Here is a 20,552-nt window from a genome sequence, read left to right as displayed (position 1 = left end):
TTATAATAATGTATTTAGATTCAAATTTGTGTAGTTCAACAAGGCTGAGGTAAAAATGACTAACCAGAATCGTGAAGCACAAATCAACTGTTTCTAAGAAACAGTATAAATAACTCCCATTTATCACTTAAGTGATCAGGACTGAGTGAAAAAAAAACCTTCAAATGTGCTGCCAAATTTGCCCATTGTTAGTACCTGAGGTGTTGTTCATGTGAAAGAAACACTTCAGCTGCTTCAAAAGAAGAATTGTGTTGTTTTTTTAAATATCACAAATCTGAACTCTTTGTTCAGCTACAGTAATGTGTGTAATTTATAAAAGCATTGCCTTCTTCTTCGTGGAAAATGACCTACTTTTCAGCCATAATATCTCAATAATAGACATCTCATGATTATGTTACATTCTTCAAACAAGCCAAAAAACATGTAAGTAAACAGCCTACTTAAAAAGCCCTTTAAATGTGTTTTAAGTTTTCAATCTGTCTTTTTCTTCTTAAACACATGGCACACTTTGTCTGTCTATTCTTGTGGGAAATGCGTTAACAATGACTGTAATGTAAATCCTACAAAGAATTGTACATTCATTTTTACAAGGGAAGACAAGGGAATACGTGAAAAAGATTGTTGTTGCTTATTTAGTGTTTACTCTCTGCACTCTGGGGGATTTTAAAGACCATTGCTTGTAAAAAAGTAATTAAGAGTATGCTCTGAAAAGTCATTGACAATGCTGCCCTATTCACCATTAGAGAAAGCAATTTGAAAGAACCGTACAGAAAAAAAACATGTCTGGATTCTATGATTTACTTATATCTGGGTCCCCTGAGTCATCCGAAGCTAAACTTAGAGCTTGGAGAGAGGACTTACAGAATGACATCTCATTAGATGAGTGGGAAGATGCTCGCAAGGCAGCTCAAACACGAACAGCACACACTTGTCTTAAGCTCTTACAAATATAATTGGCTGATGCGGACATATATTACTCCAGAAAAGCTAAATAAATTTAACAGTCATATCCCAGATTTTTTAAAATGTTTTAAATGTGGACAATCTAAGGGAACTTTTTTTCCATTGTGTTTGGTAATAAGATGAAAAACCTCTTGGAACTTGGAAAACGTGTTTCAGTTCAATGAATTTTATAGCCCACGCTTTTCTTATTAGGTTGTAATCCAAAAGAACATGAGGAAGAAAGAGCAAATCTTTTTAAATCAGTGTTTGCTTCAGGCAAAAAGGATGATAGCCCTTTTATGGAAAAACGTAAATACACCAAATATTGGTAAATGGCTAAAGGAACTGTCTGCATGTGTATCCTTAGAAAAAATAACATATTCTATTAAGGGAAAAAAATAACTTTTTAAAAAAGTATGGGGTCCTTTTATTGAGAATCTTGAACGTACAGACTTCTATATTCTGTATTCTGGTTCAACAGAGTGAATTTGGAGAGGATTGATGAACCTGCCTGTTTGGAGTAGGATGGAAAACTAAAATGCCTCGCTATATGTGGATCGTATAGTGGGATGAAGTTGGGACACCTGTGATTACTAGCTTTAAGAGGAACATTTGTATTAACATTTTATAATTGTTTATTTGTCTTTTTTTCTTTTTTAATTAATTTAATGTATTTTTGAATGCATTTTTATTTGGGGTATAATTCTTATGTGTCTCCTGTGTGTGTGTTTAGTGTCATTATTATAATGTATATATTGTTTGTTTCTTGGAGAACTAATAAAGTGTAAATGAAAAAAAAAAAGTATGCTTTGATTCAACATCCTCCTCAAACTACCTCCAGTTTTGTTTCATTAAATGGTCATTGCATTTATTTTCAGAAAAAAAAGTGGCAGGATGAAGTGTAGCTGGATTATTCAGGCAGTGTAACCATCATACCGTCACATGGCGTTTTCATGGAGATAAAAAAAGTTCCAGATCTCGTATTTGACCTTGATACACCGAAGTGAAAAGATGCAAAGGCACAATAATGGAAGTCATTTTGTTGAATATTTATTTATGTCTCTTCTCCTTTCACCTCTGCAATACTCCAATTAAAAGATCCTACATTTGTTTGTAGCTGTAAAATTATGATTGTGTCAGGCCATCCTTTTCTAATATAACACACCAGTTTCCCTGGTCATGGTAGCTGCTTTGCACCTGGACTCCAGCCACCTGAGCACACAGCTGCTCCAGCTCCCCCTGCTGGAACACGTGGTAATAGCGGTGAAAAACGGGCGCTGGGCTGCTCTCAGAGTCCGGCTTTAGATTAGAAGTGGAGGTCTGAGTAGTGTCGATGATTGGACTGGGTTTAGAGTCTGGGCTCTGTGTGGGGCCGGAGTTTCCTGAAGCCTTTTTGGGCTTTTCTTTCATTTTGTCCTTCTTTCCAACTTCTCCTGATTCTTCCTCTCCTCGTCTCCTTCCCTCTTTCAGATGCCAGGGAACCAAAAGGTCTTGGGTGTTAAAGGCTGTGCGGTTGGTGTGCACACTAAGTTTGGCATCAGTCACTTTGCTAACATCTTGTATGTTGTCTTCCAAATGTGTGCTCACTTTACCATGAGGCTCCTGGCTGCCCTCTGTATTTTTTGTGGTGGAGCTGTGGTTCTCAGGATGCTCTTTGCTCTGGTCTTTGAGGTACTTGGACCTCTGCTTGTTGTACTCTTGTTCAAAAGCCCAAACGTAGATGAGCGCTCGACCTCCAGGCTTTAAAAGTCTGACCAGCTCCCTCACTGCTGCCAGCCGACGCTCCTGCAACAAACACAAACACACAAAGTGTCAATTGACCATTTCTATCATGTACGCCCGAGTAACCCTGTAACTCAAATTACACTACTCCCAAACTGCTGTATCTCATGGCATGTTAAATACTGGCAAACCTTTTTAAGACTGTGATGTTTAAAAGGAAACAAAACAACTCTTTTAAATGTAGCATTGAAAAAATGAGTATTTTCCAACTTTTGGAAAATTGATTAAAAGTTATGTTCAACTGAATAAACGTTTTATCTTACGCAAAATAAAACAAGAATGTCAGTGTCACCAAATAACAATCATTTATTGGAATCAGAGAAAGTGAAGAAAAACAAACAATTTTGAAATAAACGGTCAGATTTAAGATAATCGTTTTAATTAATCTCTAAAAACTAAATTGACTTGTGACTTTGACTAGACCTTTTAGGGTGCTCTCACACCTGACAGTTTTCAGAAAGTCTGGTTTGTTTGGACAGGTGAGAACACGCATTCTAACTCTGGTGCAGACCAAAGCACCGGACCATGGTTCGTCTTCAAATGAACCTTGGTCCGGTTCGATTCAGGTGAGAACATAATCTAATCGGACTTAATGTAGGAAGAAAACCAAAGAACAGTGCATTGTGGGTTGTTGACAGATGTTGACCTTTGCAGAGTCAGCCACGCAGCCAGATCAGTAGAGGACAAATGTGAGGGAGCGACGAGGTGAGGGCACTAATAGAAATATGGGCTGACTATGTATTTAAACTGTTCAGTGAAAAACTAAAGTGGAACTGATCGATATGTGGAACAATGTCGGTTAAAAGTAAAAAAAAAACTCAAAAAATTGTGTTGAGTGTGATTGAGGAGTGCGCTTTCCCTGTCTTTTTACTTCAGGGAGTTTTCCCATGTGGAAATTCTGGCCAATCAGAGAGCAGTTTCCTCAGATTCCAAACTTTTGGTCTGCCGGTGAAAGCCGTGTGAACACAAAACTCGAGGCAAAATGTAACATTGTGACAATTTGGTCTTTGCAGTCCAACAGTCTCCACAAGCACTGAATGTCAATCATTTTGTCTACTTGTTTGCTCAATCATCGCATAAAGGAATGAATATTCTTTTGCTGATGCACACAACAGTGAAAAAGGTCCAAACTTGGTTGGTGTAGGGGGATAGTCCACTGTTAGTAATATGATAAGGTATGAGTGTGTGTGTGTGTGTGTGTGTGTGTGTGCACTGCATACCTGTGTGGAAAAGTGGTGTATGACTGCAATAGAGATACAGCCATCACAGGAGGCTGTCCGCAGAGGGACGCTGAGAGCATCAGATACAAATGCCTGAAAACCTCTTTCTGCACAGATTTGGACCAGAGCACTGCTGCGGTCACAACCAACCTGAAAAGACACAAAACACACACACACATACACACACACACAGAAGTACAATGTCAGTCACCAACAAGATTTTTTAAGATGTGAACAAAAGAAATAGAGGATAGTGGAGCGATAGAGAGACAAAGTACATTTAGAAATCATAAAAAAAACCAGTGCAGCACATAGAGGACACAATACAATAGAAAAGCTAGACTGAAATTAAAAAGGAGGAGAAGAGAGGGGTGGGGGTTGGTTGACAGTAATGATCATTTCCAACACATTTTAGTCTCATGTAAAAATTCAATCAAGCTTCATAAGACCTCATCCCAAAAGAGACAGAGGCGATAAAGTGGTGAGAAAAAAATGAGCTTTTTCATTTCAATTAAAAACTGGGAGGGTTAACAGTGTTAATCTGCAGCGGGAGACAGAATGAGAGTGGAAGACAGACAGGTGGGATATAGAGACAACAAAAAGGCAGAGCGGAGGGAGGGAAACAAATTTAGGAGAAGAGAGGCGGAGACTGAGAACACAAAGTTGACGTGTGACCTACATGATCACAGTGTTCTCACAGTGATGATTTATCACGGGTATGGTCGGAGTCAGGATAAGCTGCTTACACGCACCTCCGAAATCCCAAACATGAATATCCCAGAGTGCATATGTAAACAGAAAATTTAGGATATCACCACGGAAACAGAGCTAATGCAAACAATGAGAAGCAGAGTGAGATCAACACAGGCCTCAGCACCAAGGATAGCATCCCCGCTGGGTGTACTAGTTTGGTTTATTTAGCTCATTTTAAGCGAGACAGGATGTTTACACTCGAGACAACTTAAAACAAACAAGCTACTGACTGATTTTAGGCAATTCCCTTCATGTGAACAACATGACTTCCTAAAGTACCAAATAACAGCCAGCTACACTCACACTATGAGGTAAAAAAAGTAAACAATAGTTTCTTGCTGAACATAAGTGTCAAGATGCAAACCCTTGTTTTATCCCTTACTTAACTTTGGTCTGTACACAGCTACTTCCTCTTATATTTACATTTATCAGAATGCTAAGCTGCCAGTGACCTTTGCTCTGTCTTTAATTTGCCTTCAGTTTCATTGTTGGATTTAAGACCTCTTCTCCTGTGGAACTTACTTTAGGTAACACTGGATGAAAAGCATGAATCCCTTAATATACATAGAAAAAAAAATAAAACTGACTTTTAACAAAGCTTCAATGTTTTACAAGCGTCTGAGAATGAGATAATAACATCTGGATATGAATTTAATTTCTATGAGGTACGGTTCTCTCCAAAACAAAATACACCTACCAGCTCCTAAAGTGGACTAACTGAAGGGGACATATTTTAGCTATCAATTATTATTCTAATGTGTTTTTGAAGTTAGTAAAGTTTGTTTCATTTTAAAGATTGTACATATATTTTAATTCAATTATTTTTCAGAGCCTCTCCTTCCTCCTGAAATTAACAAGCCTGTTGTGCCATTCAAAAGTCAGACCTTAGCCACGATTAGCTGACAGTATTTGGAGTGACCACATAGCCCCTCCCCCATGTGTGCGATCCCACGTGGGGGAGTGGCCGCACTGCACTGTCACTCCCCGGAATTTTTTCACTGTGAACAATAAACACCCAAAAATGTGAAACCTATGCAAAATATGAGAATATCCATTGAAAAGATATGGCCCCTTTAACAATAACAATAACAATTGTTATTGTTAAAGGGGCCATATCTTTAGAAGTCTTATTAGTTTTCTAGTTTCTAGTTTTTTTTGTTTTTTTTTATATAGTTTTTCTAGTTTATCTTTAACTCATATATCATGTTTAAATAGTTCCAGTGGTTAACATCACCTAAAAACAGAAGTAGCTATTTTCATTATTTTGTATATACACATTAGAAAAAGAAGATACAAGAAGGTAGGAAGCAAGATTTGATTGGTGTATTGTTTTCCCTCGTTGGACAGAACCAGGCTCACTGTTTTCCCGTTTCAAGTCTTAAATCAAAGTGTGGATGGACAGTTGTTAGAGTTTATGGATGAGTCAGGCTCGTCTCCACCATACTGGTTTTAAAAAGGCCTTTAACATCTTCATCCTTCTGAATCTATCAGACCCCCGGCTTGTGTATGTGAAGTAGGAGCAGAGGAGTTATACCTCATTTGTTTGCTATTTCTGCTACAACTGATTTGCTGTTAATGGGAAAAATCTCTTGCAGTTATGACATGATTCCAGACATAAATAACTTATGAAGTAGTGTGGCATTATACGTGTTGATAATCTAAGAAGCTGCAGCAACAAAAGTGGAACGCAAAAGAAATGTCCCTTCATGGATTAATAAAGTATCACAGACTTACAGACATTATAGTATTACATGATGACACTCACAGCAGCCACCTCCTGGTTGACACCCAGGTATTTTCCATTTCCGCAGCCAACATCAGCCATCACGCTGCCAGCAGGGAGTGAGGCCAGGAAGTGGCAAACACGAGGCCAGGGGGAGTGGCGAGTGTTGCTGAAGTGGGAGGCGATGGTGTTGTACACCCGATGCACATACTCCTCCTCCAGAAGGGCTGCGTCGGCATGGGAACAAGGGAGTGAGGGGGGAGGTGGTGTAGATACAGAGGGCACTGAGGGAGCTCCCTGACTGTCACAAGCAGAGGGGAAGGCTGGAAAAGACAAGAGTGAATGGTTATTATGAAAGATGTGGTTTGATGTCCTTGAGAAAGTCCAAAAGTGTTTTCTAAGTGCTAGCATCTTTTTGTTACAAAGGCAGGTAAATCTGTGTGTCATCTGCGTAACAGTGGAACAAGATGCCATACTTTGTAAGAATGGGCCCAAAGAAGAGCATATAAAGGTGAAAAAGCAGAGGCCTAAGAATAGAACCCTGAGGGACTCCACAAGGGAGAGGCACTGTGGAGGTTACAGTCATCTAGGCTGAGAGAAAAACTCAAATTAAACCACTTAAAAGCAGTATTTTTAATACCAATACAGCAATCCAGGCTAGAATTGAGGATGCTACCGTCTAATTTGATGAGATGCAGCTTTGCAATATCCCTAAAGTTGGTAGCTAATAAAATATAACTAAAAACTTTCAAAGTTCTGATTAATTGCTATGAAAGGCTTGAATACCAGACTGGAACACATTAAGTATGCCTTGTATGTCTAAAAATGATTGCAAATGAATGAGTACTTTATCAGTCTAAAATTGAACAGGCCTGAGGTGTAAAGATTGAGTTATTGATCTATAGTTGCACTATTGCATGCTTACAATTGGCTGGTTATAATACTAAAGAAGAATTTCATGGAACAATTTACAGAGGAGCTTTTGTTCTATACAGAAACATGCCTCTAAAAACAGTTGTGTAACATCAATCTCATAGTGGTAATAGAGTCTTGTGTTATCTGTCACTAGGTGTGTTTCAACGTGAACTTGAAAGCTTCTCACCACAGCGACAGGGTTCATGTCTGATCTTGCGGAAAGTGAAGGAGGTGCGAGTGCCCCTCTTGCTCAAAGTGAGATTGCTGCTGGTCCCGACGTCAGGCGTGGTATGAGCAGGGGATTGTGGGTCGCAGGCTGGTACCATGTCAAACTTTCGAGGAGTAATCCTACGAGGAGATAAGAGACAGCCGACTGTCACACACAAACTACTGGCTATGACTAATCTGTACAGTTGTCATACGTCATGTGAACTAGAGAAGATGTGGATGTGACCAAAATCCTGAGCCTTTCATCTGTTTCATCTTCTATGTGAAGGGATTAAAATGTGGGGGAATTTATTGTGCAAACTACAGCATGAAGCCCAGAGAAAGGTCGGAGAAAAGTCAATACTTCTGTGCTCCACCTCGATGGAGCAGAGGACGAAAGGAGCTGTCAATCCTGTCAGTGGACTTAAAGCTCATGTCAAGATAAATTGACTTCATCCGACACAGTCAAGCTCACCCATGCGTCCAAAGGTGTCTGCTCTCTCCCTTCATCACCAGGAGGCTCCGTGCCGGCAGAACCACGGGAACGAGGCGACCATCGGGATGACGGAACTCCATCACTGCCTGCAATAACACACAAAGATGTGTATGAATGAAAACTTAGACATGTCATATGGATTCTCCAATAGGGAAAAAAAAGGTTTTTTATTCAACAGTTTTTGGGTGATATCACTCTGAGAAAAAACACACACACACACACATACACTGACACACACAGGTCCTTTTTGCTCCCTCACTAACAACCAGCAAAGTATCTCCACAGTGTTGCTGTTTGATCCCAATGTTTCCTTACAGCGCGTAACAGCAGGAGCTCTGCTGGGAAATTACATCCACGCAATTTCAAACTGCATCTCCCCGAGTTCTGACAGCAGGAAAATTGGATTTTGTGAAGTAGAGGGGCGTGTGTGTGTGTGTGTGTCTGTGAGTGTCGGAGAGAGACAGACAGATAAGTGTTTGTGTATTACTGCGAGAGAATGATGCCGCATGCAACACCAGCAAATGATCAGATCTTTGCCTGAAACCATAAACAGAAATGTCTCACAGACACAGCGACACACACACACACGACAGGCAGGACTGTGCTGTTCCCATCTGTGGAGTATTAGCCAATCAATGAAACCGGTGGAATGTGACTAAATCGATGGTGATGCTGGCAGCTACGCTCTACGACACAACTATTCATCATTCTCTCTCACACACACACACACACACACCTTCAGACAGGAATCTATTTCTTCTTCTTCTCTCTCCCTGCAAAAACAAACTCAATAAAGCCATGAAGCGCAACACTGTTTTATACGCGTCACTGCAAACAACCAATTTGCATGAAGTGTACATGTGTTTAGTCAATGAGAAGTGGGTCAATTTAGTTGTTTTTAAAGTAATCTCTTAGATTTTAATTTCAATAAATGTCTGTGCCGAATAAGGTAACACAATGGTGATTGAGCCTATGGCCCACTGATGAAAGCCTTTGCATTTGCATTAGATAGTATTATTATAGAATGGGGGGCTGTGGCAACATTTGCTAAAAAAAAACAAGTGGCGCCCAGTTAGTGACGCGTTTTCACTCACCCAGCAGTGGCTGGTCTGCCAGAGAGGGTAGACGGAGCTAAGCGGCTGTTTTTCCGGTCTCTGTGAGTGTTGCGAGTAAACAGTAATCTACTATGGCTGATCAAACAAAGAAAAGATCGATGACTACAGATACAACTTCAAAAATAAGTGAAAATCCAAAGAAAGAGAAACAAATTTGACGCTCAGATGAAGGCAAACAGTCTAAATAGGAAACAGCGTCAGTGAGGAAAACCAAGAGTTACAACCGTGACAAAGGGAGCCAACCGTAGACGTTAAATTGTGAAGCGTCCTCCCACAATTACCGTATATCGCCATTTGGTGGCACCCAAGAGAACGAAACTGAAATCTTCAAGACTGTCAGTTTAAGCACTGAAATTAATCAAACCCGGCTAAATTAAAGTTGTAATCTCGAAGATCTCAGGTTCGTTATCTTTGGCAGCACCTATGGCGATAAAAGGTAATTGCAGGAGCACACTTCCCAGATATCCAGACAGTGTCGCATGGTTGGCTCCGGTTGTAACAGTTGCAGCTCTTGATTTTCCTCGCTGACTGTTGTTTTCCTTTTTAGACTGGGTGATGGAAAACCCGTCACTAACTGGGCGCTGCTTGTGATTGGCACCGCTTGTGACACCCAGTATGTAATTGGAGAGAATGCAAGAATCAACATTAAATCACAGTTGGATTAACTTGTTATAACCACACATTAACAAAATACTAAATACACACATACAAGTCAAAATTGGTTCACCCCTTCTGTACCATATTTCTTAATAGCCTGTAAATATGTTATACATCATATTCTCTATAATAATTATATATCCATTATCATATACTCTTTCTATAAAGGGTTTAATTGCACACTATGGGTCGATATAGAATTGATTTGTCTCAGTTTTCGGCTGTAAATAATAAATGTGTACATGCTGAGGTGTCTATAGGACTGTCTTAGTCACATGTTGAGTGTTACATGATAAGGACGTAACATTCAAAAGTTGTGTCTGTTCTTCTACTGTACACTTTTTGTTCCCCAAAATCACACGTGCCGTCTGCCAGTCTGTGTGCGTGTGACAGATGCTGTGACAGATTACAGCTGATTGCTAATAGAGCCCCTGCGTTTCAGACAAGCCGGGACAGATGGGTTTTCATCAACAGCAGTCACCCTGCAGAGACTACACCAGCACCGCAGCACCGGGGTCACACCATCCAGTCACACAGTCGCACCTGGAACAAGTCAAGGACACGGCAATACCCACTGTTTCGAGGTAAATTCATAAAACCAGGGAGGCCGTGACAGCTCAAACAGAGTCATTCACTAGACATTGTAATAATAGAATGCCAGAGTGAGAGAGAGGGTACAACAATATTTATAAGCATGGCAGAGAGAGAGGGGAAAGAGATGTAGCGAGCAAGGTGACAGAATGTTCTCAGTTAAATCACAAGGACATCACATCCAAACATACTGTCACACAGTCGGCTCAGACAGTCGAGCCCCCCTGAGACACATGAATCACACCGCTGCTCAGTGAGGTGAGAGTTAATTTGATTTATCAAACCCCGACACAAAAGCAGAAAGACAACGTCTGATAATGTCTCTTTACATTTTTACCTTGCATCACTGTTCAATGCTGATGTGTTTTATGGGACCAAAAACTTCTTTAAAATCCTTTGAAAGTGACTTTCTTTTCCATTTTTGATTAATGACCCTTGACCTTCACTGATTGATACAGGCTACAAAAGCCTATTGATGAATTGTGCTGTTGTTGTTGTTGGGCTGACTTCTTACCTGTGCCCCCAGACTTAATGACAGAATGGTGTCCTCAAAGGCAGAGTGAGTGTCCACATGAGGAGGAATACCTGAAAATGTTATAAACACACATTTTCATAGAAAGTTAGTTAGAGCAGTCAAAATAAAGACATGTTTAATTTCAGCTTTATCTCTAGGGTTGGACACCTTCTAAGATGTGTGAAACTTAAGTCATTCTGACATATGATAACCTTTGATTATTAATGTGTTCATGAGCTTTAAAAACAAGCTGAAATCAGCCCTGAAAGGTTTTTTAAATTTAATAAAAAATAACAGATGGGAACCAAAGCTGTCATTACAGCATGTTGGAAAGGTTCTGCTGCCACCTTGTGGTGTGAGTTATTAAAAACTACACGTATGCACCAACGTTTTGTTGTGAAAAAAATCCACAGAGGTTTTAGTAACCCTGATATCTTACAATCTTGACAGTGTAGCTGTAGCCTCTGCAATACATAAAGTGAATATCTGTGTTTTCATCTTTCTGTGCTCACCTCTCTGCAAGGCTACCTCACTTCTCCAGGGCTGTTTTAAATTCTTGCAGCACCAAACCTTAAACTTAGTATTGATTAAGTTCCCCTTGATCATTGATGTTTTTTTGTAATTTATTAATGGGTAAGGAGACGTTATTGACGTTCCATATTCTTATGTTTTGACTTGCTTTGATTTTGTCCACATGGTCAGTCATGTTTCTGCAGCTTTAAAATGTCTAAGGCTCACCCTGTCCAGACTCATACTGGTTGACAGTCAGCTGGTCGGGCATGATGTTAATGTGTCCGTTCCTCACACATCGCTCCAGGACAGGAAGACACTCCTGAGGAATACCTGGATACACACACACACACACACCAACACGTATAAGTTCCTTTTCTAAATTACACTTTCTTTTCACTTTTTGGCAACTTCCACCAGTAGTACCTTGAAAGACACAGCTGAGGACAGCACAGAAAAGCATGCAGTGTAACAAAATGTAACCACTGTAGTCAGTGACTGAAATGTGATTGTAAATATTAGTAATAACGGACAAATCTGTTCAAATATGACCATTAAAACCCTTTAAGGGCAAACTTACCTGCAGGTAAAGGCTTGTCCTTATCCACGTTGTTGTTGTCGTAGCGAAATTCAAAGCCATAATGTTTGACTTTTCTGTGCTTCAGAGCTTTTTGAACTGAAAGCCATTTGAAATCAGATTAGCAAAAGAAAACATACATTTTCTTGTATTTTTTTTCCTGTATTTTCTGCAGCTTTTTGTGCACTTAAATGATCTAAACTGGATGTTATTTCATGTTTCACTATTTTGAATTTAAAATTATTATTAACAAAAATGTTAAATGTATTCAATTTTTCTAGTTTTTCCCTCAATAGCGCTGTATTGTACTTCATCTTTACACTAGTGTTAGGTTCAATTCTAAAACTTAGGTTTATTATCACGTTTCTGGTTGAAAATTAGGAGAAATTAAAGCCAGATGCAGATAGAGCACATTATACAGCCTCTCACCGGTGACATCATCGTTAGTAGATGACCAGTCAATGGCAGCGAGCAACAGAGCCTCTTCCTCTGTAGACACAAAATCTTCCTCCAGGATAAGTCCCTCAGGCAATGGAATGGACGCCTCCTCTTTACACGTTACTGCATATAAACATGAACAAAATATATGGTGTACACAAATAAATCAAATGGCTGTCTTTAGTTCTACTGTCTAAAAGTGAAGTTAAGAATTTTACAAATGACTATAGAAGCTCCAACAGTAATACATGCTTGCATTTGTGGGTGTCAGTGTTTCAGGCAAGTACCTGAGTCCACATAACTGAGGTAGAGTGAGACACTGTTCTCTCCACATTGCAGCTTTTGGCCATTGAGGTGGACGTGGGCTTTCCGTGCACTCTCCTCAGAGCTGGAGATAGAATGACAATAACAAAAGGTTTTTTTTTTTATAAACACAAAAATAACTTCCTGCTCAATATATCAAAGCATATGTACCTGTATGTGACAAAAGCGTATGGCTTGTGAGGGTGCATGATCAGCGTCTCCAGCTCTCCCATCTCTTTCAGCGCTGCAGACAGCTCCTCTCGACTAACACCGTTCCCCAGACCGCCGTTAGCCACCACCAAACTCTGCAGAGGAGACAGAGGAAGGCTGGTTGATTTTATTAAAGATTACATCCAACACAGAGACAGTAACATAATCACTGTTTCAGATATTACTGTATTCAATCATAAACCACCATAATGCTAGACACCTTTGTAACTAGACCATCATTATCCCTTCATAATAACTCCCTATGGTCCAAGATACATGAATTCACAATAAGTTCATTTTCATATCTGATTTGTTCACTGGTAGTTCTTTTTAGATTCCGTGCTATCTCCTTATGACACATCTTTCTTGTCACCCATATTTTCTTGTTTACCTTTTAAGAAAGGTTCTGTCATTATATAAAGTATCCAGGGACATTAGAGAACAAATAATTCTTCATAAATTCCTTATGCAAATGTAATTTAAAGCTCTTACTACTGACTTAGATTATGTTGGGAGATACATTCTGTCGCAACACATACTCACGGGAGACAATTGTAAGAGCAAGTTAAATACAAAGACTAAACGGGCATTAATCTATCTTAAATGAGTATCAGAAGATACAACCAAATATTAAAGCAACATCTGAAATAATACAGATATGCTAGCCAGCTATTATTGTTGTTTTTACATGAAACACGCTATAAAATGCCTCTTATAGCAGCAAAAGAAGTACACGTTTAAAGAAGTAGAGGTTACATGTCAGCCTGTCAGCTGCCACTTCCTGTTTATAAAACGTTATTTTCCGGTACCTTAGTGGGCTGCGATGCTGTACTGATGCCTTCATGTTTCAGCAGAGTGTGACTCGCTTTCAACTGTTTTCGAAGAACTTTATTTTCCTCTTTAGTCCTCCTGATTCCCTTCACGTTGTTTTCCTCACAACGATCCATGGTACGACGTTTTGTTTTGTCCGGGTACAACAAGCATTACACACTCGACAGTTCCCGCATATTAGCCACTCTAACTGCACCAAATAAAATTGTGAATAAAGTCACTATGAAGATTTAGTTTTAGATTAAAGCATGTTTTAAACTCAACTGACTTCGTGCACGCATTGTGGGTACTTCCGTGTGTATCTTATTCTTAAGGTTCTAGTTAGATAAATGGGAGTTACCTACCAACTCTGAAACTAAGATTGGTTGATAATGTGACAGCCTTAAAACGATGTTTAGCATTTTGTATTACACCTTTTTTAAAGGTAAAAGAAAATAAAACTGCATTCCCAAGGTACACACTATTACTGAATACCACAGCATCATGCCCTTGGAAACCAAGATATTCCAGGTTGAATAATCCCCTTGGACACTTTGCTACCAATATTCTTAAACTCTATCCATAATACTGTTCAAGATTGTGTTTCTTTTTGGTTTGTACTTTCTACTACATCTTTTTCTTCGCCATCTTCACCTGTTTAATATCCCAGCAGGCACACATGTTCTGCTGTGTTATATATCTATAGTATCAAGCTTATGAAAGGATCACTCTTGCTCTTTTTGTGTAAGTGGTCGTCCAGTCTTTTGCCCTGTGGCTCCGTTATATAGGACCTAAACCCTGATGGAAAACCCACACTGCATGCCTTCCTAATCTCCCAACAAAAGACAGACAAAAATGCTCTAGGGATCATTCTATAGGCCCCGCTAACTTGATACTAAGGGATAAAATGTAAGTATATTGGCTGACTATACTGGCTTAGACTGTTTGCCATTCCATTTCATTCATCCATCATCAGACTCTGCTCAAATTTTGGCAACTGAGGATAAACTTGTGATACCTGAGAATGAGGAAATATGAGCACAGTGGTTTAGTTGGCTTAAGTGTTGTGCATCCTTTACAACCAAACACAATACATCTGGACATTTCATTCATGTTCAGGCACATTGAAAAATTGTAACTGATACACTCTGTCCATTGTTTTGTCTCTGGTGAAGTGTTTCTGCTCCCCCCAAAGCGCTCAGATCCTGTGTATAAACTCCTCTAAATCCAGATTAATGACTCTGTGGTTTGACTGTGTGTTCCAGCATGCATGTGGTCGTCTTTGTATGTGTTTAGGAGCATGAAACATTTGTGTGTGTGTGTGTGTGTGTGTGTGTGTGTGTGTGGATTAATACATGGGTGTTGTGTAATGAAGCCCTCACCTGTCCCCAACCATCTCGGTAATTACGGTGCCTGGCTGAGCTGCTGGCCAGTGGGAACCCTTGGTCGTCTTAACAGCACGCTCAGTTTAGTCCACAAAACAACAGCTGGTCAGACAGGAGACCACGCCGGCCTCTCCGACATGAACACAACCCTCTGTTCCATCTTGTTTTTCAAAACAGTGTTATAAAATCTTCACCGTTTTATGAGCAGCGGATGATATCGACATGAAGTCTGATTTATTTGTTGGTGAATTAAGAAGGAGCAGCAACATTTTCATCCATTGTACTCTCATCATACAATCATACAAAATGTTATCACAATTTATCAAAACGGGCGAAAATGGGTTAATTCAAGAGGCTGGGATTAATTGTGCTTCCATTTTATTTTATGGTCCGTCTTCATGAGCCAACCTCTGAGGGCCACTTTTGTTGTAACTCCTGAGTCAGCTTGACTCCTTTAAATGTCTTGTAAGTTGTTCAAATAAAATCTCACCAACACTTTATTAAGTGTCGGCCCATTAAGAAGTTACTTGCACTTAAAGGACTTCTCATCCAAGTTTCCTTGAAACCTGAGCTCAAAGTTACTGTTGACCTTGGAAACAGCAGTGATATTACCACACAGTCCATTTGGTGGCTGATGACTGATCCAACTTCTAATGAAAGTCTGGTGTCATGATCAAAAGTTGGACCTAGTGGTGAGATCTGATTCTCGACCGCTGAGTCAAAAACAAACTTTGCAGCTCACCTCATGAACGGTTGAACAATGTAGAGGGGCGGGTTGTCACTGTTCCATTAAGTCTCTTTGAGGTTATGAACAGGATTAGGAAGATATTTCTCTTGCCATTTGCTCAAGGGCAGCCTCACCTCGCACATCAGCCAAACTCGGAAAAAGCACCCTAACAGTGAGAACCAAAGTGGAACCACTTGTGTACCCTGAGGCACGCCATCACCCTTTAAAATGCAGGGCCGGCAGCCAGAGGCCAAACTCCTGTTGCTGGCATCTATGTATTCTAATTAGCTGCATGATAGAGGTGGACGGATAGAGATACCAGATCTCGCTTTTTAAAATAGTGATTCTGATCTTTACCGCTCTCTCAGGACAATGTGTTAGCAGATATCTGCCTGTTGCCGGAGGAAGAGGAGAGTTATTAAAATCTGGGGTGATGACAGAGCCAGGTAAATAATGGACAGAAATATATCAGCCAAATTTTATGAGATGATAAAGTGAGAAAAGGATTGAATGAAGGAGTGAAATAGATTATAAAGATGTATATTTTTGATATTTGATTGCTGTATAGAAGAGGTTTAGCACACGTGCATATACTGTATGACCTTTTTACACAGACGGAGACAACTGAAATATTTGTGCTAGACGGTTATTTCAAGAGCCAGTTTCATTTAAAGTGCTCTGCCACAGGTAACATTCAGAAAACACCTCTTCTCATTATTGAATTACTCCATAGAAACCACATAACAAAGTGTTTAAAAGAATCCTGGTTAGGCTTACTCATGGGGGAAATAAAACAACAATTGCAGCCTCTTACGTTCCCGATGCAATCCTTCTGGTCTTCACTTTGTAACCAGGCTGAGCTCTGCTTAGCTTTACTAGTTCACACGGATTGCCTGTGAACCACAGGTCCTATGGGAATCAGGGTAGGATCCATTATAGAAAGGAATGATTGGATCAGGTATTGTTTGTTAAGGTTACGCATTGTAGGTGAAAATTATTATGGTTAGGGTTACTGATGAGGTCCAAGGAGAGAGCCTTGGGGAGCCCCTCAGATCCCATAGATCCAGGTCACCAGAGAAGGGAATGCCCCCATCAGGTATGTAAAAAGGACCCAGGACCCCAACCAGATAATTTTATAGTCCATGCCCTTGAATTGTTGGTGTTCCTTTGTGAGTTGAAAGTGTGTGTAGAGATATGTGTAACCTCAGCCTGTGCTAGTTATACATCCGTATAGTGGGTGATTCTGTTTCCATACATTACATTTTCCACTGCACGCATAGTATGAGTTTTAGAGTTGGTAAGGTGTACATATTTTATCCTTTAACAACAGTGCTGGCAAGCATAACTGTCATCAAACTAGCTTTCACCTGATAACAAACAGTAGTCTTACTGCTTGCACATACAGCACGTACAAACACACACAGTACAGTGTCCCAGAATGTGTGGAATGGTGTCTGTGAGGCCTTGTTGACACCCCTCTGTCTCTCGGCTGATTTAGAGGGTAACCCTGCCAGCACTTTTCTGTCTTAAACACACACACACAGCTGTCGGAGTGGGCCGCGGTCCACCTCGCACAGAGATGCCTGCACACCCCGCCCTGCTTTATTCAATCACCTAAGCAGTGGATCTCCATGACAATGGGAATCCCTGGGTCAAATAGCGATCAGTCAGATGCTGGCAGAGATGCAGGGCGATAAAATGGCAGCCGGTTTTATCTGTTAAATCCTCTGGGAACAACCTTGGAATCCTGTGATGGAAAGGTTCAAGAGAGCCGTGCTCGTACACACTTTGTCCTACTGTGACCTTTTTGTATACACAGGAGAAGGTGTGTGTGTGTGTGTCAAGGGGGTTTAACATTAGTTCAGAGATAACACCATTGTAAGCAGCTGTCAAGTGTTAGATGAGCTGAGAGGTTTGCTGTGGTGAGCTGCCAAAATCTTAGCGCTAGCATAGCAAAGAGAAAGAAAATACAATGGGTAAACACGAAGAATGGAAAAATTGTCACTTTAATTTGGGTGGTATAGCTTTCTGCTTCAGCTTAGGCTATTTGAGGTAGAGGTGGATACCACATAACTGTACAGTAAATCTAAAGTAAAAGCTAGCAGACAATTAGCTTAGCATTAAGACTAGAACAAAGGGGTGAACAGCTAGCCTGTCTTTGTCAGAAAGTGACAACAGACACTTCTTAACCTAACCAATTAACACCTTATTTCTCATGTACATAATCAGTGGCGTCACAAGTAATTTTTTCTATATGCCCAGGAGGATACAATGTTCTCTGAGCCCAGTGAATGCACCTGCTACTAACAGGCCCGCTGAATGCCCTGGTTCCAACTCAACAATGAAAGGATGCCGGCCTTACCGGACAACCATGCACTGAACTCAGATACGGTTTCAGTTTATTTAGGTCAACTAGCAGTAATAAACTACTTCAGGATATTAGTCATTGTCCATAATAGTCTCAGCTAAACTTTACACCGCTGTCCTCTGAAGGCCGGCCCATATTATGTAATTACCTACTCACTTACGATTTTTTTTTTTTGCCATGACGGTGCAAAAAAAACTGGGTAAAGTGTAAACATGTCAAGTTGCATGTAAATGGATTATAGGTGGGACTATTTCTTGGCTGAGATCTGTTACTTCCAGCTATCTCCACTGGTTCTCTGGCAAAAGCATGGTAATGACAAGATGGCTTGATGTTTCCCCCTTTTTCCAGTCTTTATGCTAAGCTAAGCTAGCGAGCTACCAGCTGTTACTTCATATTGACTACACAAACAAGGAAGAAGTATCGATCTTTTCATCCGACTCTAACTCAAGAAAGAAGACAAGAATGTGACCCAATAAGAGAGCAGATGTACAGTATACTGATCTGCACAAGTTGAGATAAACTTCCAGGTCAGGCTACTTCGCCGAGTGCTGCAGAATCAGATGAAAGCTGGCGGCCTGTTTCTGTTGATCTATTTTAGTTAAGACAAACCTGAATGACAAAGGAGGCCAGCCAGGACATGCAATACTGCTTCATGACCTGCACATCCCTTACCTTTCATTACCCTCGGCAGTCATCCAGCAGCGAGAGAGGATACTGAAGGCAACTGAAATGCAGTGATAAAAAGAACTGTATGCAACTGCACTTTTTACAGATTCTACATAACTACAGTAAGAGGAAACCTTTCTTTTTTTTTTTGCATAATTCCTCTGCACAAAGGGGGTTAAATTGGGTCATCAGCTGGATTTAAACACACATGCGTCATATGTTTCGTTATTCTTCTTCTCCCCTGTGCATGGCTTCTACCCAGATACTGACTGATACTGAGACACGAGTACTGTGTTTGGAAAAACTGTAATCCAACCAGTATCTGTAATAATGTTTATAAATAACTCCCTGTCATGTGTGTGTGGGAGAGACTCTGTACGGTTATGGGTAACACTCCAGTGGACGAGATTATGGAAAATAACAAACTCTATTGGTTGGTTAGTTGGTGTGTGACATCAGTCTGTGTGTATGTGCAACATGGGCGGTCCGCTGAGGATGGCTACTTTAGGAGGGGGCGCTGCCTCTGCCGACCGCAGACAGAAAGGGGCATGAAGATCAGCTGCTAGTGGATGCTGCAGAGAAGGAGAAGAACAGGAAAGAAGTTTCTAGAAAGAGGACAGGACAAAGAGCACGGGGACACATGACAACATCTTTCTTATTGTGAGATCACTGCCAAAAGTGGACAGGTAACAGCTCACTGACTGCATCTGAGTGTGTGTCGTTGTTGGGAGAAGAAAGGAGGTTGCTAATCAAATAAATGAGTGTCTTATTGTGCATGCTTAGTGGGTGTATTCATCATATCTCGTGTGTAAATAAGGGGACATTGTGGCCCCTCTCTCTGTTGAGTGATGGTGACAGTAAACAGATGTAACAACCTGCATGAGAAGTGACAGACCCCTCTAATCTATGATAACAAAGGACACATACGTGCACACTCAAGGCAGGCTAATATCATATTTTTCAATCCTTATATGTGTCTCTGCACTTCTCAGGTCCAGGACAAGATTTCACCACCTCAAACAGGCAGCAAATCTGCATCCTTGTCTCCTTTTCCTCCCCTCCTTGGCCACTCATCACACTCTCCGATCCTTCTCCTGCTCTCCAACATGGACCGCTCGGTACAGGAGCTCTTCCTCAACTTCATGATCGTCTTGATCACTGTGCTGCTGATGTGGCTGCTGGTGAAAACCTACCAGGACTGAACCATGGAGGTAGAAAAGAGGAGATGACAGCGAGGCAGAGGAGATGGAAGGAACCTAGCATGGATTTCCTCGGACATTGCTGCTGAGAGAATCCTGTCGAGCGTTTACAACTCATTATTGTGTCAGTCTGTGGTCACTGGTCTGGTCCAGAGGTCTAGTATTCTAGATGAGCAGATTTTTGGAGCTGTACTTATATTACGAGGTGGTAGGAGCTGATTGGAAACTCAAAGTAGAGATAGGAGGATAGGAGGTTTGAAGCTCTACTTTTTCACAGTAGTTTATACAGTAGCACCCATCATGTGACTGTTGATATATTGTTCAACAGTCTGTTTTGTTTTTACATAATGAAGGTTACACATGCAAATGTCGTGTTTACTCATAGAAGAAGAGTTGTGTTCACTTTTTGCCATTAAACAATCTCACAACCGTGCTTTGGATTGT

The 20,552-nt window shown here is 40.6% G+C and overlaps 2 protein-coding genes across 2 annotated transcripts; one reads left to right on the top strand and one right to left on the bottom strand.

Moving 5' to 3' along the window:
- Positions 1–1,865: 1,865 nt before the first annotated feature.
- On the bottom strand, positions 1,866–13,900 carry alkbh8 (alkB homolog 8, tRNA methyltransferase). The gene is made up of 12 exons (XM_069668752.1): positions 13,763–13,900; positions 12,915–13,048; positions 12,728–12,828; positions 12,432–12,563; positions 12,006–12,101; positions 11,654–11,758; positions 10,916–10,986; positions 8,018–8,124; positions 7,523–7,683; positions 6,463–6,743; positions 3,945–4,094; positions 1,866–2,727 (listed from the first exon to the last, which is right to left on the bottom strand). Exons 1-12 carry the CDS (start codon positions 13,898–13,900, stop codon positions 2,068–2,070), a joined length of 2,136 nt encoding a protein of 711 aa, XP_069524853.1. The 3' UTR covers positions 1,866–2,067.
- Positions 13,901–19,420: 5,520 nt separating this feature from the next.
- LOC138597516 (sarcolipin) lies at positions 19,421–20,541 on the top strand. The gene is made up of 2 exons (XM_069669125.1): positions 19,421–19,595; positions 19,902–20,541. Exon 2 carries the CDS (start codon positions 20,016–20,018, stop codon positions 20,109–20,111), a length of 96 nt encoding a protein of 31 aa, XP_069525226.1. The 5' UTR covers positions 19,421–19,595; positions 19,902–20,015; the 3' UTR covers positions 20,112–20,541.
- The last annotated feature ends 11 nt before the right edge of the window (positions 20,542–20,552 follow it).

This window comes from Semicossyphus pulcher, unplaced genomic scaffold (genome assembly GCF_022749685.1).
Source record: "Semicossyphus pulcher isolate SPU_LCO1_2020_fin unplaced genomic scaffold, fSemPul1.0.p SCAF_19, whole genome shotgun sequence".
Taxonomy (NCBI): Eukaryota; Metazoa; Chordata; class Actinopteri; order Labriformes; family Labridae; genus Semicossyphus; species Semicossyphus pulcher.
This window is presented reverse-complemented; position numbering and strand designations above follow the sequence as displayed.

What these genes read in the sequence shown, in the direction of transcription:
- alkbh8 (XM_069668752.1), bottom strand. Translation starts at nt 13,900, where the DNA reads ATGGATCGTTGTGAGGAAAACAACGTGAAGGGAATCAGGAGGACTAAA. An exon ending in CCAGTATGAGTCTGGACAGG is followed by an intron (nt 10,987 to 11,653) that starts GTGAGCCTTAGA and finishes TAACATTTTCAG; the next exon opens with GTATTCCTCCTCATGTGGAC. An exon ending in TCAACCAGGAGGTGGCTGCT is followed by an intron (nt 4,095 to 6,462) that starts GTGAGTGTCATC and finishes GTGTCTTTTCAG; the next exon opens with GTTGGTTGTGACCGCAGCAG.
- LOC138597516 (XM_069669125.1), top strand. Translation starts at nt 20,016, where the DNA reads ATGGACCGCTCGGTACAGGAGCTCTTCCTCAACTTCATGATCGTCTTG.